General features: G+C 58.6%; 2 protein-coding genes across 2 annotated transcripts; one reads left to right on the forward strand and one right to left on the reverse strand.

Moving 5' to 3' along the window:
* Positions 1-2,287: 2,287 nt before the first annotated feature.
* DENND1C (DENN domain containing 1C) lies at positions 2,288-11,630 on the forward strand. The gene is made up of 23 exons (XM_036848552.1): positions 2,288-2,377; positions 3,306-3,370; positions 3,456-3,499; positions 3,641-3,690; positions 4,057-4,176; positions 4,257-4,326; positions 4,513-4,593; positions 4,685-4,750; positions 4,839-4,892; positions 5,005-5,115; positions 5,868-5,968; positions 6,074-6,119; positions 6,243-6,344; positions 6,433-6,558; positions 7,441-7,545; positions 8,305-8,395; positions 8,494-8,534; positions 8,743-8,814; positions 9,433-9,477; positions 9,547-9,654; positions 9,826-9,893; positions 10,032-10,239; positions 10,340-11,630. The coding sequence occupies exons 1-23, from the start codon at positions 2,361-2,363 to the stop codon at positions 10,952-10,954; spliced, it is 2,406 nt and encodes an 801-aa protein (XP_036704447.1). The 5' UTR covers positions 2,288-2,360; the 3' UTR covers positions 10,955-11,630.
* CRB3 (crumbs cell polarity complex component 3) lies at positions 10,968-15,186 on the reverse strand. The gene is made up of 7 exons (XM_036848551.1): positions 14,741-15,186; positions 14,420-14,527; positions 13,866-14,309; positions 13,460-13,644; positions 12,627-12,700; positions 11,862-12,005; positions 10,968-11,517 (listed from the first exon to the last, which is right to left on the reverse strand). Exons 4-7 carry the CDS (start codon positions 13,539-13,541, stop codon positions 11,446-11,448), a joined length of 372 nt encoding a protein of 123 aa, XP_036704446.1. The 5' UTR covers positions 13,542-13,644; positions 13,866-14,309; positions 14,420-14,527; positions 14,741-15,186; the 3' UTR covers positions 10,968-11,445.
* Positions 15,187-15,947: the final 761 nt, after the last annotated feature.

A 15,947-nucleotide genomic window follows, 5' to 3' on the forward strand; every position in this document is an offset into this window, starting at 1 on the left:
GCAGGCACCATACTTACTTGTTACAGATGCAGAAACAGGGGGACTTCCCTGGTGGTCCAGTGGTTAAGACTCCACACTTCCACTGCAGGGGGCTCAGGTTCAATCCCTGGTTGGGGAACTAAGATCCCACATGCTGCACAGCACAGCCAAAAAGAAAAAAAAAAGATGCAGAGGCGATCCCACTTTCACTCAGGGATGGGAACTCTTCCTTTATCCTCATCCCATGGGTTTGCCATTGGATTGAATTGGAGTAAATCTCAGAAATGAAGAAGGCTTGGGGATATCTCCGCAAATGCTATGCCTGTCTTAGTGCGTTCAGGCTGCTAACAGAATACCATAGACTGAGTGGCTTATAAACAACAGACATTTATTTCTCACAGTTCTGGAAGCTGGAATTTCAAGATCAAGGCACCGGAAGATTTGGTACCTGGTGAGAGCCTGCTTCCTGGTTCATAGATGGCTGTCTTCTTGCTGAGTCCTCACATGGTGGAAAGATGAGGGAATCTCTCTGACGTCTCCTTTATGAGGACACTAATCCCATTCACGGCCTTCACCCTCATGATGTAATGATGTTCCAAAGACCCCCACCTCCTAATACCATGACCTTGGGGGTTAAGATTTAGCACCAGGAGTTCCCTGGTGGTCCGGTGGTTAGGACTCTGCACTTTGACTGCCGTAGTCCCGGGTTCAATCACTGGTTGGGGAGCTAAGATCCTGCAAGCTCCGCAGTGCAGCCAAAAAAATTTTTTTAATTTAAAAAAGACTTAGCATGTAAATTCGGGGGTGGGGGAGGAACACAAACATTCATTCTATGGCAAGGCCTGAGAGTGTGAGAAGGGGAGAAGGATGCCCTGGGTACTCTGCACCCCTGATCCCCAGCCCTGGCTGAGATCCAGCTCCCCTTGGAGAGAAAGGTGGCACTGAGCTGTGTTCAGCCTCATCCACCTATGTCTTGGCTGGAGGGTTTGGAGGTGTGTGTGTGTGTGTGTGTGTGTTCACATGCTGGTGCATCTGCTCACCTCCTCCTCCTCAGCATGAAAATACCCTTGCACCCACGGTCATGTGGACATGCACAGAATGAGAATCCCCAGTCATCCACATCCTCACTCAGCCTGATGGACTAGACACAAATTCCTAGGCACACAGACACCGCATTCACCCCCAGATACCCCAGGACATGGCAGGCCACATGTGGACTCATGCAGATGCACGCCTATATCCACACAGATATTCTCAGTATCTTGCAGGAGACCGAGGAGTCTTGCAGACTCCTCTGCATTTTGACTCTCTGAGTCTGTCTGTGGGATTTTCCGTGTATGTACATGACCATGAGTACCTGTGTTGTGTCCTGCCTTTGTGCCTGTGAGTGTGTCTATGTATCTTTGTTTTTCAACATGACATCTGTCTGCCTGGGTGTCTGTCTGTTTCTGAGTCTGCAACACTGCTTGGGTTTGTCTGACTGTGTATCTCTCTCTGTGTTGTGACTACGTCTGGCTATGAATCTGACTTGTGGCTGGGCCCTGACTGCGTCTGTCCCTTTGTTACTGCTCTACGTCTGTGCTCTATGCGTTTCTGTCTGTTGTCTGGGTCTGCTTCTCTGTTATTCCGTTTGCATTGACAGCTGTGGTCCCTGCAAGTGTATCTGCTGCCTCTGTCTGGAACTGTTTGCTGGCTGTGCCTGTGTGTTATCTCCCTGCACCTATCATCTGGATGGACAAGGACTTATTTATGTGTGTGCTGTCCCGCTGTACCTGTTGGTTTGTGTCTGTGACTTTGTGCTGCCTGTATAACTTGGTATCTCTCTGTGTCTGTCTGCTGTCTGTGACTGTTCTGGCCTGTTTGTGTTGGTCACTCCCTGGCCATGTGTGTGCTGTCTGTCTGTGCCTGTGTTCTATCTGCTGTCTGTCTACCTTCCTCGTGCCTCCGTGTCCACTCTCCAGCCTGGCTCCCTCTGGTGGTCCTGCGGGGAATAGCCAGCGCAGAGCGATCAAAGGAAAAAGAGTTGAGGAAAGAGGAAGCATTTTAGGCAAACTGTGAGTCCTTGGCTGCCACGGAGAAGGGAAGGCTTGGGTGTGATGGCAGAAACCAGATGCAACCCTCCTGGCAGGATGGGGCTGGGGGTCTGGCCTCTGAGCTTGCACACCTCTTGCCCACCCATCCTGTAGAAGTCTAGAAGGCAGGACGCCTGGGTCTCTCACAGTGGGTGGGGGCAGGGGCCTTCCTCTGGGGACGTCACCCGTTAAACTTCCTCTCTCAGCCACACAGGAAGCTGAGCCGGCTCAGGGCCCAGCCCTGAGAAAGCACAGGCCCCCCCAGCACCCCTGAGGAAAGGGCCCCGCCGGGCCAGCCCTGCAGGGACCATGGGATCCACAGCTGAGTAAGAGCTGCCCCCTCTCCCATCTTCTGGACCAAGATTCCCAGACCGGGCCTGGGGTGGGGCCAAGGAGAACGAGGCTGGGGCAGGCCCGGGAGGGACCGTGAGCCACAGGGGCAGGTGGCTGGAATTAGGGCAGGACACTCAGCTGGCCTACAGTATGGACTCCGCTCTCAGGCACACTCGGGCCACTCTGGGACCTTCCAATCTCTCTCTCTCTCTCTCCTTCTCTCTCTCTGTCTCCCCTGCTCTGCGCCGGCTCTGTATGACTAAGTTTGTAACTCTGAGCCTGTGCCTTTTGATGTATCTCAGTGATGGGGAGCCTGGCTTCCGGGGTCAGCGGGGGGGAGGGGCGGGCTCTGTGTGTCCATGTGCAGGACTGATTGATTATGTGGGACTTGTGTCAGCGTGAGGTTGAAGTTCAGTGTGAGGGAGGTCCCAACCTCAGCGACAATGTGTCTGCACTCACTCCCCGTTCTCTTCCTCTGTCTCTCTCCCTGAGCCCAAGTCCCGACATCCTCTGCAAGGTGGATAGAGGGTTGGGGGCCAGGGGAGGTAGGCAGAGATTGCAGGGCTCCCAGAAGGACCAGGGCACGCTGCCCTCTTTCCTCTGATAAAAAATCTGAGGGCCCCATGAAGTCACGTACACAGAGACACTAGGGCAGGGCCTCACACATATATCCAGGGACCCTCAGGGCCACCCAAGAAAACGGGGACGTTATTCACCCTCACACTGGCTCAACCACACATACGCACAGTCCTACCTGACACATGCCCTGGGCGGTCTCATCCATTCAGGCAGACTCAGAATAGAATTGCAGACACACACACACACACACACACACACACACACACACACAATCACACACAGGTGCAGACACACACACAGAAGCAAAGCCCTGGACACACTGAACCCTTTCCTGCCCTGCAGAAGGGGTCTCCCTGCCCTGTTTGATTGGTTCTTCGAAGCGGCCTACCCTCCCTCCCTGCAAGAGGGTGAGTCAGGGGCATCATTGGGGATGGGGGTTGAGATGGAGGGTGGGCCCGGGACCCTGAACTTAGGAGCCTGCTCTCTGTGCAGATCCCCCCATCCTGCGGCAGTTCCCCCCAGACTTCAGGGACCAGGTATGCAGGCTGGCTCCTTGCTCCCCAGGGGCCAGGGCCTGTCCCCCTGGGGGAGGGAACCCTATGTCTCAGACCACTGGGAGCTTAGGGGTGGGGCCCAACCTGAGTGGCCAAGCAGTGTGTGCTTCTCTCCACCCCCAGGAGGCTATGCAGATCGTGCCTAAATTCTGCTTCCCTTTTGATGTGGAAAGGTATGGAAGGAAGCAGACACGAAGGACCCAGGGACCCAGACCTCTCATGGACCCCCAGGATTCAAACGCCCAGAGACTCAGACAACAGAGACCATATACCCAGGGCCCTTGAGATTCAGAGACCCAGGGACTCAGAAACCCGGGGACTCTGACGAATAGTGACCTATGCACAAAGGGACTCACTTACCCAGGGTCTCAGGGACCCAGGGCCTCAGAGAACCAGAGACGCTGACAGCTGGGGACCTATACACCCAGGGCCCCAGACTGGTGGACGCAGTACTAGCAGCGTTGTCAGGGGCATGAAGGGGAGGGGGGTTCACGGGGGTGGGATGCCCAGGTCTCTCTGAGAGCTTTTCCTGCCCCCAGGGAGCCCCCCAGCACCGCCGTACAGCATTTCACCTTTGCCCTCACGGACCTGACCGGCACCCGCAGATTTGGTTTCTGCCGCCTCCGGGCTGGTGCCCACAGCTGTCTCTGCATCCTCAGGTGTGGGATATGGGGGTCTGGGCGGGGGGAACGGCCTCTGCCCACAGGCACTGCATGAAAACCGTGTCCGCTCTCCGCAGCCACCTGCCTTGGTTTGAAGTGTTCTACAAACTGCTGAACACAGTGGGGGACCTCCTGGCACAGGATCAAGTGAGACCAGCTCTCCCTGTCATTCCTGCAGGAGTCCTAGTCCCACCCCCACCAAGGCCCCAGCCTGGCTCTGAACTCCCAGACCTGACCGGGCCCCTTTGGCTCCTCCCAGACCACCCAGCCTGAGTCAAGACCCTCAAGAGTCCCCAACCCGCATTCTGGCTCAGGCATCCCACCCCTACCCAGGTCTCAGAGGTCGATGAACTTCTTCTACATCTGCTGCAGCAGCCCCTTCCCGGGACCCAGGACTCAGTGGGGCTGGAGCTGGTGAGTACCCCCTCCCCGCTGGGCGTCGGACCTCAGGTGGCTGGAGAGGCTGCACCCCGGCCCTGAGGACCACGCACCGCATCTCCCCCAGGGCAGCGGAGTGATGATCTCCAGTGCGCAAGGCATCCCGCCCCCTGGCCCCGGGAAGAGCATGCCGGTGAGCAGAGCTGGAGACCCTGGAAGGTTGGGCACCCACGTGAGGCTAACCCCTTGACTGATCAGTCCCCCTATTAATCCCCCGCCAGCTTTCCTGCTTCGTGGCCCCCGACTCCGGCCGCCTGCCATCCATTCCTGAGAACGTGAGTGGAGACCTGAGAGGGGACTCTGGGAGGGGGGAAGAGGTCCGGAAACCCGGAGAGGGCTCTCAGATCCTGTGGTCCCTCGCGTCCAGCGTTCCTCTCTGTTCTTCAGAGGAACCTAACGGAGCTGGTGGTGGCGGTGACCGACGACAACATCGTGGCGCTATTCGCTGCGCTCCTGGCAGAGCGAAGGGTCCTGCTCTCCTCCAGAAAGCTGAGCACCGTGAGGCGGGACCGCCGGGCCGGGGAGGGGCCGAGGCCTGGCTTGGTCCCTGGGGGCGGGACAATCGGGGCGGATTCCTAGCTCTAACCCCACTGGGCGGAACCCGAGGGCAAAGTCCTGGCTCAGCCCCTTTGAAGGTCAGGGTTGAGTTGAATCCTGGCTCCACCTTTATGGGGGAAATCAGAGGGGGCTGCGCTGTACCCCCTCCCCCCGCTTCAGGAGCTCTGAGTCCAGGCTCCACCCACTATGGGCCAGAACAAGACTGGCTCCGCCCCTCTGGAGGGTGAGATCAGAGAGGGCTAAATTCTAGCTCCGCCCCTAGGGGGGAAGGACGGGGTAGGGGTGGAGCTAGCATTCAGCCTCTACCCCCTAGGGGGCGGGACTTGGGGGGGGGGACTGAATTCTAGCTCCGCCTCTCTAGGGGCGGGGTCAGTGGGCTGAGTCGCTGTCCTACCCCTAAGGAGAGAGATTCCGGAGGGTTGAATATTAGCTTCAACCCCTAGAGCGAGGGACTAGCACGTGCTGAGTCCTGGCACCACCAGTTCCAAGCGCTGTAATTTGCGGAATTCTTGGCCTTCACAAGAAAGGGGTTTGAGTTTTCACCCCTTAGCCAGTAGCGGGTGGGGAAGGGAGGTGGAGGGAGACAGGAGACTGGGGACACGGGATATGAAGCCGGGAGAGCCACCGTCCAGAGAGGGTCCTTGAAGCTGGGGGTCCAGGCCCTGACTCCACGGTCCCCCACTCGTCCCCAGCTGACGTCGTGCGTCCACGCGTCCTGCGCTCTCCTGTACCCCATGCGCTGGGAGCACGTGCTGATTCCCACGCTGCCGCCGCATCTGCTGGACTACTGCTGGTGAGGGGCAGGGGCTGGAGAGGAGCAGGGCTTGGGGAAGAGGCCTAGGGTCCTGGGGACCCGGGGGGCGGCGCCTGCATGACCGGCCCCCTCGGCCTTCCGCAGCGCGCCCATGCCCTACCTCATCGGAGTGCACGCCAGTCTCGCCGAGGTAAGTGGGAACGGACCTGGATGGCAGGGGTGGGTGGAGTGCCCCCCTGCATCCCCAGGTATCCTCCCCTGTCGGGGATCCTCGGGCTCTGAGCGGCCATCGCCCTCCAACTCCCTAACGCAGAGAGTGCGGGAGAAAGCGCTGGAGGACGTCGTGATGATGAACGTGGACTCCAATACGTTGGAGACGCCCTTCGACGACGTGCAGGCACTGCCCCCAGATGTGGTCAGTGACATCCCCTTCCACCCTCCTGCCGCATCCGGGAGACGAGGCTCCGCACCCGCCTGCTCAGCGCTGCCCCCTTGTCCTCCAGGTGTCTCTGCTGAGGCTACGGCTAAGGAAGGTCGCACTGGCCCCCGGGGAAGGGGTGTCCCGTCTCTTCCTCAAAGCCCAGGCCCTGCTCTTCGGGGGGTACCGCGATGCGCTAGTCTGCAGCCCGGTGAGATTCGGGGACGCAGAGGGAGAGACCCCGTGGGTCCCTGAAGGATTCAGAATAATAATACCTAGCGTTTATGGACTGCTTACTCTGTGCCTCCGTTTGCTCATCTGTAAAATGGGATCCCAACAGTACCCACCCAAAAGGGTCGTGTGAGTCTGAATGGACATAAGCAAAATGCTCGTTTAGTGCCTGGCACATCGCAATGGTTAAATGATAGGTTTTGCCTCTGCAATTATTATTTCACTTAATGCTCACAACAGTATTATGAGACGGATACTCTTATGGTCCCATTCTACATATGAGGAAACCAAGGCTTGGAGAAGCCCCACAGTGGGTGAGTGTTGAAGCCAGGACTCTGATCTGCTGACTTTCAACCCTGACATCCCCTCCTCCCCAGTTTTTCACAACTATTCTATAAAAACGTGGTCGGGGAGTTCTATTATTTGAGAATCTGACGTTGCTTTCGACTCTGCCCTGAACACAGCCAGAAGCTGTCCACTTCTCCCCCTCCTCTGTCTCCACCCCGGCCTGGTCCCCATCGCTGTTTGCCCGGATCTGCGCGCTCACCCGTCACCATGAGTCCGCTCTCGCGGGCTCCCACCCTCCGCGCTCCGTAGTCTGACCTCCCTGCAGCCGCCAGAGGTCACCTGGGAGCATCTGAGTCAGGTCCCGTCCGCCTCTGCCCACCGCCTTCCCAGGGCTCCCACCTCCCTCGGGGTAAAAGCCCAAGTCCTCCCTGCAGCCCACGAGGCCCTGCACGACATCAGGCACACAGAGGCGCTCCATCAATGTTTGCTACACAGATGTAAGGTAGAATATGGGAAGCAGAATAAGGGATCCTGGAGAGCCGCGGGGAGCTTAGAATCCGAGTCCTTCTTCCAGGGCCAGCCTGTAACCTTCAGTGAAGAAGCCTTCCTGGCCCAGAAACCCGGGGCGCCGCTGCAGGCCTTCCACCGGCGGGCTGTGCACCTGCAGCTGTTCAAACAGGTGCGCCAGAGTCCGGAGGGCGGGGCTGGGGCCGGAGGGGCGAGGCTAGGGGCGCAGACGCCTGGATCCCGGAGGCCGAAGCCAGGGCTGGAGGGGCGGACGCCTGGGCCCATGGGCGGGGCGAGAGTTGGCCCGGCCGGATCCCCCACTCCAGGGTCTCCGGGGTGGGAGAGACAGGACTGAACTCTTGGGTCCCTAAAAATGGGAGCTCCTGACCTGAGTTCCCAGGGATAAGATCTACCTCTAGGTCCCTGAGGAGGTTGGGATGGAACGAAATTATTGAGTCCCTAAGGCGGGAACCTCCTGGGTCGAGGGTGGAGGGAGAGGAGGCTGGACTCTTGGATTCTAGGGACGTAGAGGGGGAGGTGGAACCGGACTCCTGGGTTCTTGGAAGAAAGTGGGATGAACTTCAGGGTCCTTCAGTGCAGGCTGGCTTCCAGGGTCCCTGGAGGTGGGGTCGACCTCTTCCAAGGTCACTGAGAGGAGGGGGGCCTGTCTGGAGTGGCAGAGTCCTATTCCTCCGACCCTGTGAGGAGCGGGGTCTGGTCCCTGAAGACAGATCCTGACTTGGGGTGGGGACGGGCAGGGAGAGGGTGGACCTCTGGCTTCCTGAGGTGGGCTCTAGACTCCTGGGACCTAAGGTTGGGTTTCTGGAGGGGCCAGGGATGGCTTCTGCATCTTGAGGGCGAGTGGATCCCCAGTCCTCGCATTCAGATGTTTGGGGCAACCTGATTCTCTGACCCTTTGCCCCACCCCCAGTTCATCGAAGGCCGACTGGAGAAGCTGAACATGGGAGAAGGCTTCTCAGACCTCTTTGAGCAGGAGATCACCTGTAGCGGGGCCTCCTCAGGTGAGCTCTGCACCTGGCCCCGGAGCCCCCCCCACCGCCCCGGACCTGTGGCCCAGTCTGAGCCTACCCACCTTGGCAATGCTCTCTCCTCTCTCCAGGGACCCTTCGCTCCTACCAGCTCTGGGCAGACAACCTAAAGGTAGTAACACCGAACACTTTAGTGTTTATTGTGGGATTAAATCAAACCTACAACCGTCCCCACTATGCTCATTTATAGATAGAGGTGAAGAAATCAAGACTCAGAGAGGGAGAGGGGATTCTCCAGTAACACACAGCCCGGGTGGGCAGGTGGGGTCTGGGATAACCCCACGTGCCCAAGCCTCTCTTCCTTGGCTTTCTCTCCCCAGAAAGGTGGTGGTGCCCTCCTGCATTCCGTCAAGGCCAAGACCCAACCAGCCGTCAGAAACATGTACCGCTCGGTGAGGCTGGGCTGGACAGGCCACTTACCAGGGTGACAAAGGCAGAGGATGGTTTAACCCCACGTTTAGAATGCAAACAATTTATCAGAACTAAACCAGCAGTTAAACCATTTACAATGTTTCCTAGTTTTATTTTCCATTGACTGTGTTCATTCATTTTTGTCGCATCAGGTCTTTCCTATTTAAAAATGACAACCAAGGTTCTTTGGCAAACATCTTTTGTCCTTCTGAGACACCACAATCCCAGCTTCTGCCCTTGTGGTTTGTTTTTCTCCCAAGCCCAAAATTTTCCTGGGACCAACTTCCACAGCTCGCAATTGTCTGCTGGATTTTATTCTTTGCTCGGCTTTTAAACACTGACTCATTTTTACGATGTTCTAGTGTTGCCATTTCCTGTTTCATTTGGGGGTTATCTCCTCCAGTAATATTCGTTCTGTGTTAGTCAAAGGGGCAAGTTTGTATTGACTTCTTAGGCGGTACCGGGGGAACTCGAATATATTTTGAGACATACATGAGCAGATGGGAAGACAAAACTGTCCTCGGGGATGGAGGGCCGAGTTCTCAAATGTCCAGGGTCAAATCGCTCTGGATTCTCAGTCTCTTTTGGTTCCTCCGTAGGCGAAGAGTGGCTTGAAGGGTGTGCAGAGCCTTCTGATGTACAAGGTAAAGCCAGTAGCCGACGCCGTGGGGCAGCGGGGGGAGGGGCTCCTGGCTCACCCACCCTCTTCCTAGGATGGGGACTCTGGCCTGCAGAGGGGGGGCTCCCTGAGGGCCCCTTCCCTCACCAGCCGCTCAGATTGCCTGCAGCAGCGCTTGCCTATCACCCAACACTTCGGACAGGTAAGAGCCCCGCCCCCGCACATACCTGGAATTATCACCAAGTCCTTCTCCCATCCTGTCTCCAGCCAGACATCTCGACTACCTCAAAAATGGGGTGCCCACTCCCCCCTTCACAGAACTCCCTGATTCTGTAGCTCCTGAGGCCTCAGCCTCCAAATCTTTCCTTTGCAGAACCGGCCCCTTCGCCCCAGCAGGAGACTCCGGCAGGAAGAGAGACCTTCTGAGTCCCTGGGGGAGGGGTAAGACTCCAAGGCAGAGGGAGGGAGCAATGTTGGAAGTGGGGGGCCGGGACTCATGGGGAAGTGGGCCCCAAAACTCCAGACCCTTCAGAGCAGCCGGTCTGGGGCAGATATCTGAGGCTGCCCATCCTCACCCAGGACACCCTCTCTGAGCCCTGAGGATGCCCAGGAACCGTTGGCAGAGGAAGCTCTGGATGGCAGCTTCCTTGGGTCCGGAGAAGAACTGGATTTGCTGAGCGAGATTCTGGATAGTCTGAGCATGAGAGACACCCGGAACAGCAGCCTGCGGCCAAGCCAGAGTTTGGACTGCTGCCACAGAGGGGACCTGGACAGCTGCCTCAGCCTGGTGAGAGCCCCCCCAGCCCTTCCCCATTTGCTCATCCAACCTGCCAGCCCCTCCTTCATTTAAAGGCCAGCAACATGCCCATCTCCCCATCCCCACCCAGCCCGACATACCAGGAAGATCAAGATGGCAAGCAGATGACGAGAAACCACCAGGGCCCCAGCCCCTGTCCCTTTCTGTCGGCCTGCCGCCTCTGCACACCCCACAGCCTTCAGATGCCACGAGCTCCTCGAAGCACCCCACTTCCCAGCTGCCCTCAGAGGCCAGCCCAGAAATCATTTCCCCGTCCCAGTCTTCGACAGCTTCTGCAGACCCAAGCAGCAAAGGGGACCCCAGCTCCTCTCTCACAGAGCCCCAGCCTCTACGCCTCTCCTCTCCCCACGAGGCAACCGAGGATCCCACAGCCCAGGAGAGCCCCTGCTCCCAGCTCTCCACAGCACCCAGCCCTCGAGAAAGCCCCCAACTTCTGACCCCCACAAAGCCCAACTCGGATATTACCTGGGCATCCCAAGTCCTTGATTCTTTCTCGGATCCCGGTTCCCCAGAGAGCCCCAGAGCCCAGCCTTCGGAGGTCCTGCTCCCAGAGCGCACGCACCTCCAGCCCCACGAGGAGCCGGGAGCCCCCAGGCCCCCTATGCCTCCTGCTAGTAACTGCGAGGAGCTCCAGGCCAGGAGCCGGCCCAGGGTTGCTGAGCTTAAAAAGTGTTTTGAAGGTTAAGAATCAGGGGTCTGGAGGAGACTCTGGCCCCTCAATAAAGCTGCAAGAGCCCAAAGCTTGTTTTTCCTGGTGGGTTTACCTGGGAGCCCTGTTTCTGCTCAGAAACCCACCCCACTCCCCACCTTCCCTCCCAAGGCAGCCTCCAGCTGGCTCTTAGGTGCAGCTAAAAGCCTTTCCCTTCCAGGAAGCTCTCCCAGCCCCTAGGACCCTCAAGACCTTACAACTCATCTCTCAACAGCCTGTGTGTCTCCTCCATCTAGGCTAACTCCTGCCCCCACCAGCTCACAGAAAGGTTTTATTACATCACACTACCCATTGTATAGATATATATAAAGTAAGCAGCCTGTCTCCCTTGCCCTCAAGGGCAGAGTCTTCAAAGCACCTTCTTCCCCTCTATTCTTAAGCGCTGGGTGTGTTTGATTGCCCAGAGAGGGCTCTGCCTTCCCCCAAGGTCACACAGCCAGGAAGGGTGATGGGTAGAGGAAGGGGACCTAGATGGGCAGGCAGCCCCGCACCGTCTCCTTGGAGTCCTGGGGAGCCTGGGCCTCGGCTGCATGGGAGAACTGAAAGGAAAGGAGAGGGGGGGGTGTCGGGCCTGTGTGGCAGGCAGACAGATGGCTGATGGTGCAGCAAGCGGGGAGGCAGGTCCCCAGCCCCGGCACCCCAACTGCAGGCAGAGTCAAGCAGAGGCAGCATGCTTCGCAGAGCCCGCCCGGCAGGTGCCCCGTGGCCCCCCCAGGTTCTCCGGGGCCATCAGAGGCTGGTGTCTCGGTGGCAGCTGCTGTGTGCAACTGAGCGCCGGGCAGTCCTGGGCAGTGGAGGCAGCTGTGGCCAGCCCCAGCATTCAGATGAGCCGCTCCTCAGGCGGCAGCTTGAGGTTGGGAGGCGGTGGAGCTCGGGCACCCACCTGCTCCTCACTGCTGGGCCGGTAGGTGCCCTCCGTCTGCCGCTTCTCCCGAAGCTTCTGCACCAGAAGTACCAGGCCCACAGCCAGGAGCAGGGCGGCCAGGAGGGAGAAGACCACGATGATGGCAATGGTGGCCTCCTGCGACTGTTGGTGGGGGGGACAGGTGTGACCCACCTGAACTTGGGCATCCCGTCCACCCCCGCCTGAGAATTATCTGGGGATGCTAATCCCCTCCCCCCGCACCCGCCACTTTTGGTGACTGGCTTCCTCCACTCAGGGTTCCTGGTCCCCATCTTATCACATCTGGGGTTCCCAGGCTCCCCCACCTGCCATGTCTGGGGTCCTTCTCCCAAGCGCCTGCCGCATCTAGGCTCCTAGATACCTCCCCCCCCCCCGCCTTGAGAGGCATAGGGGGCTCCTGGACCCCCTACACTTGCCAAGCATGGTATTTTTTTTGGGGGGGGGGGTCTTAGTTCCCCAACCAGGGATCCAACCTGTGCCCCCTACATTGGAAGCGCGGAGTCTCAACCACTGGACCGCCAGGGAAGTCCCGCCAGGCGTGGTGTTCTTGCCCATCCCCTTCCTGGGGTTCTCGGTGTCCCCATTTGCCATGTTGACATTGTGGTCTCTCCCACTTAGGGTTCTCCAATGCCTCCCCCACTGTCCAGCCTGCTGCCTCTGGGAATCTAGGTCCTCCCACCTGCTACACGGGGGACTCCCGAATAAAATCCCTGCCGCTCTTCTCCCACATATACCCCAACTCACCAGGGCCCCATTGGAGCCAGGGCTGGGGCCAGAGGGTGTAATGGTGCTGTTCCCACTTACAGTGGGGTCCGGTGCTGCAGGGCAGTGGTAGAGAAGATAAATGAATCCCCATCTATTCCTTCCCATCTGGAAGCATCTGCATCTTTCTTGGTCATTTCCCCTCGTTAGAACTCTGCCCTTTTGAGTCTTTCATTCTGTGAGTGGCCTCCACACAGGGGCTGGCCCCGCTGATTTTGCTCCACAGGGCACCCCTTACCCAGGGGAGCCCAGCGCTGAGTAATCAGCCAACAGTGGTCTGCAGTTGGCGCAGAGTTGGGGGCTATTACAATGCATGGTGTGGGGAAGCTCAGCCCTCCCCCCCAACCCCAGCCTCACCTCTCCGGCCCTCCCTCTGCCCTTAAGGATCTGGGCGGATCCTGCATTTCCCTGGAGTGTCTGACTCACACCTCCCCCCAGGCTCCCGAAACTGGAATAGAGGGGCTGAAAGGCTGCGTCCCCACCTTTGGTCAGCCGGCTCCACCTGGGCTTGGAGCCCCAGGCAGGTCTCCTCCTGGCTTCCATTTCCCCCAAACTGCTCAACCCTACTGAGACTCCGGCCCGCAGACCTCTTCTCCCAGCAGCTCACAATTCCGCCCAACTCAGGAATTCTCCCAGACCAACTCCAACCGTCCAAGGAAGGACACAGGAATTCTACGCCCCCAGCCCTACCCCAGACTCTGTAGACTCCTGCTCCCAAGGCATCGCATGCCCGCTCCTGGGTTCTTGCCCTCTCAGCGTCCCAGGCACCTAGCGCTTCTAAGCCCGGACCCCCAGTGCCCCCGACCGATACCTACTTTGCCCCCAGACCCGGCCCCAGCGGGTCAGCAGCAGCGGCAGGCCGAGCGCCAAGAGCAGCCCCAGGCCGGGGCTCGCCATGGGCCGGGTGACGGGCTGGTGGCACCGGGGACGGGGCTTGTCGCGCGCGCCGCTCCTACCGCATCTCGGGCTGGGGGGGTACCTTCGACCCCACACCTGGGGGCTGGAAAGGAGAAAGGCCGGAGCGTGGGGGAGGGGGCCGGACCCGAGCGCAGGCCCCTGGGAGGGGCGACCCGCGCCGGCCACCCAGGAGTCCCGCCCCGCCCCCCGCCGCCAGAGGTCAGAGATTAAAGATTAACTCGGGGCGGCGCGTTCCTGGGCTGGGGAAAGGGGAAGGAAAGGGGGGAGGGGTGGCAGGCCCAGCTGCGCGACCTGCCTCCCTACCTGGCCCGGGCGTCTTCGACCCCCGCTCAGGGTCCCGATCCCGGTTCCTCGCTCGAACCCTCGATCCGTCGGTCAGTGGCTCGGTCGGACTCTTCCAGCTCCGCCGGCTCACGTGACCCGGAAAGTTTAGTCACTCACCTTGGAGGTGAGCGCACTTCCGGCTTGTGCACCTGAGCCTAGGTGAAAGGGCGGGGCCAAGCGGGGGCGGGTCCGCGCCGCGGACGCACCTGTAACGGGAACCCAATCCCATAATCGGGAGGAGTGAAAAGGAGCGGAAGCGCGCAGGTGTAAAAGGGGCCTCTCACCTGCACTGCAGGTACATCTGTAGAATCGTCCAGGTGTGGAGACACACGGGGCAGGGAGTCACCGATGTGTGAGGCACTCCTGTCTGGGGCAGACCGGGATGGGGAGCCTCTAATGAAAAAACACTGGTGTGGGACACACCTGCATGGGAACAAACGTGTAAAGAAATCTGCACGGATGTGTAAGAACACCCATGGGAGACATCTGCTTTGAATCACATCTCTTTGGAGTATAGCTGAATGGAAGCCTACCTGTGTGGAAAACAGCTGTATAGAACACACCTGCATGGTTACAAACACCTGGCTGAGGCACTCTGGCGCGGGGTACATCTGTTTGGGGAATGCATCTGCATGGCCCACCTATGAAATGAATAAGACTTGCAGAAGGAATTCCTGTGTGTAAAGGTATTGGAAACACCTGTACGAGACATACCTGCATTTAAGTACACCTGTAGGGGACCCAGTTATATGGAAAGAGCCCCGTATGGGTGAATGATTAAATGGAACACACGTATGGCGGGGGAGGCTCTATAACGCATTCCTGGGTGGAGGAACACCTGTTGAGAAACATACCTGTGAGGTGAAGGAAACAGCTGCATAGAATTGAGCTCACACGAGAGGAAGACCTGAGCACGCCTGCATGGGGGCACACTCACACTGAAGCACATCGGGGGGAGGGGCTCATGTGTATTGAGGTCCACCTGTCAAGGATGCATCTGTGAGAAAACATTTGTTTGGGGCATCTCCGTGGGAAAATATCTGTACGGCACCTGCAAGGGCGACCTGTGAATGAAAACGTCTGTGAGGGGACCCTCTACAAGAGGCTCGTTTGAGCACACCTGTCTGGGCAGAAGCTGAGTGGGAACCATGTGTGCCCTCACGATCGTCCTTTGGATAAAGGACGATGATAATAAGACGACCCCCTCCTGGGGACTCTAGAGAGAAGAGTAATGGTTAAGGGAAAATTCATCCCTTCTAGGGCATAGAGCGATGTTGGGTAAGAATCCCAGGTCTAGTTAAATCTCTGCTTTGCCCCTTCCTGGGCATGTGCACTGGGGTGAGCGGCTTAACCTCCTGTTCCGTCATCTGTGAAGTGGGAAAGCCAGTCCCACTTACCTTATAGGGTTTTAGCGAGGACGACGCGAGGGGTGAGTAAAAGGCCAAGGCTTGTGCAAAGCAATGAATCAACGTTAGCTGTTATGATTTTTCGCTGTCAAAAGATCTGGGCGCCCCTCCCCCTAATGGCGAATCGAGAAACTGCGCCCGAAACTAGTGGGAGGGGCATTCGGCAGGTGCCGCGAGCGCGACAGGCTGGGGCCCCGCCTCCAGCTACGCTGTCCTTATCCCCAGCCGCGCCTGGAACTCTGAGATCCCCCCGCTAGGCCGGTCCGGAGAAAGCAGTCTGCTCGGCGTCTGGATCCGGCAGAGGTCCCTTTAAGACTGCGAGGCGACCCGGGGGCCGCAGGGCCCAAGGCAGCGTGGGGTCAGTGGGGAGGCCCCGCCTAGGTGGTGAGCAAGGCGGGTCCGCAGGGCACAGCTCCTGCGGCTCTGACCAATAGGAAACCGACTTTGCAGCCGCGCCGCGCGTTGATCTTCTGTTTCCCAGTTTGAGTGGGACAGAGAAAGGAGGCGCGCGGGCGGGAAGAAAACACGGAGGGAGAGCAAGGCGACTTGATTTTCTGCTTCTGTGGCCGCTTAGGCAATGTGAAATGAGCGGGCGGGCTGTTGCAGGGCTAGATGGCACAGAGTTGGTTCTGAGTACGTCTAGGGAAACCGAGAA

This window comes from Balaenoptera musculus, chromosome 3 (assembly GCF_009873245.2).
Source record: "Balaenoptera musculus isolate JJ_BM4_2016_0621 chromosome 3, mBalMus1.pri.v3, whole genome shotgun sequence".
In the NCBI taxonomy this organism is placed as follows: domain Eukaryota; kingdom Metazoa; phylum Chordata; class Mammalia; order Artiodactyla; family Balaenopteridae; genus Balaenoptera; species Balaenoptera musculus.

Coding starts and splice junctions, on each gene's coding strand:
- DENND1C (XM_036848552.1), top strand. Junction 3,691..4,056: donor TTCCCTTTTGATGTGGAAAG/GTATGGAAGGAA, acceptor TCCTGCCCCCAG/GGAGCCCCCCAGCACCGCCG. Junction 6,345..6,432: donor AGGCACTGCCCCCAGATGTG/GTCAGTGACATC, acceptor CTTGTCCTCCAG/GTGTCTCTGCTGAGGCTACG.
- CRB3 (XM_036848551.1), bottom strand. CDS start 13,541: ATGGCGAGCCCCGGCCTGGGGCTGCTCTTGGCGCTCGGCCTGCCGCTG. Junction 12,006..12,626: donor CTGGCTCCAATGGGGCCCTG/GTGAGTTGGGGT, acceptor CCCCACCAACAG/TCGCAGGAGGCCACCATTGC. Junction 11,518..11,861: donor GGCCCAGCAGTGAGGAGCAG/GTGGGTGCCCGA, acceptor CTTTCCTTTCAG/TTCTCCCATGCAGCCGAGGC.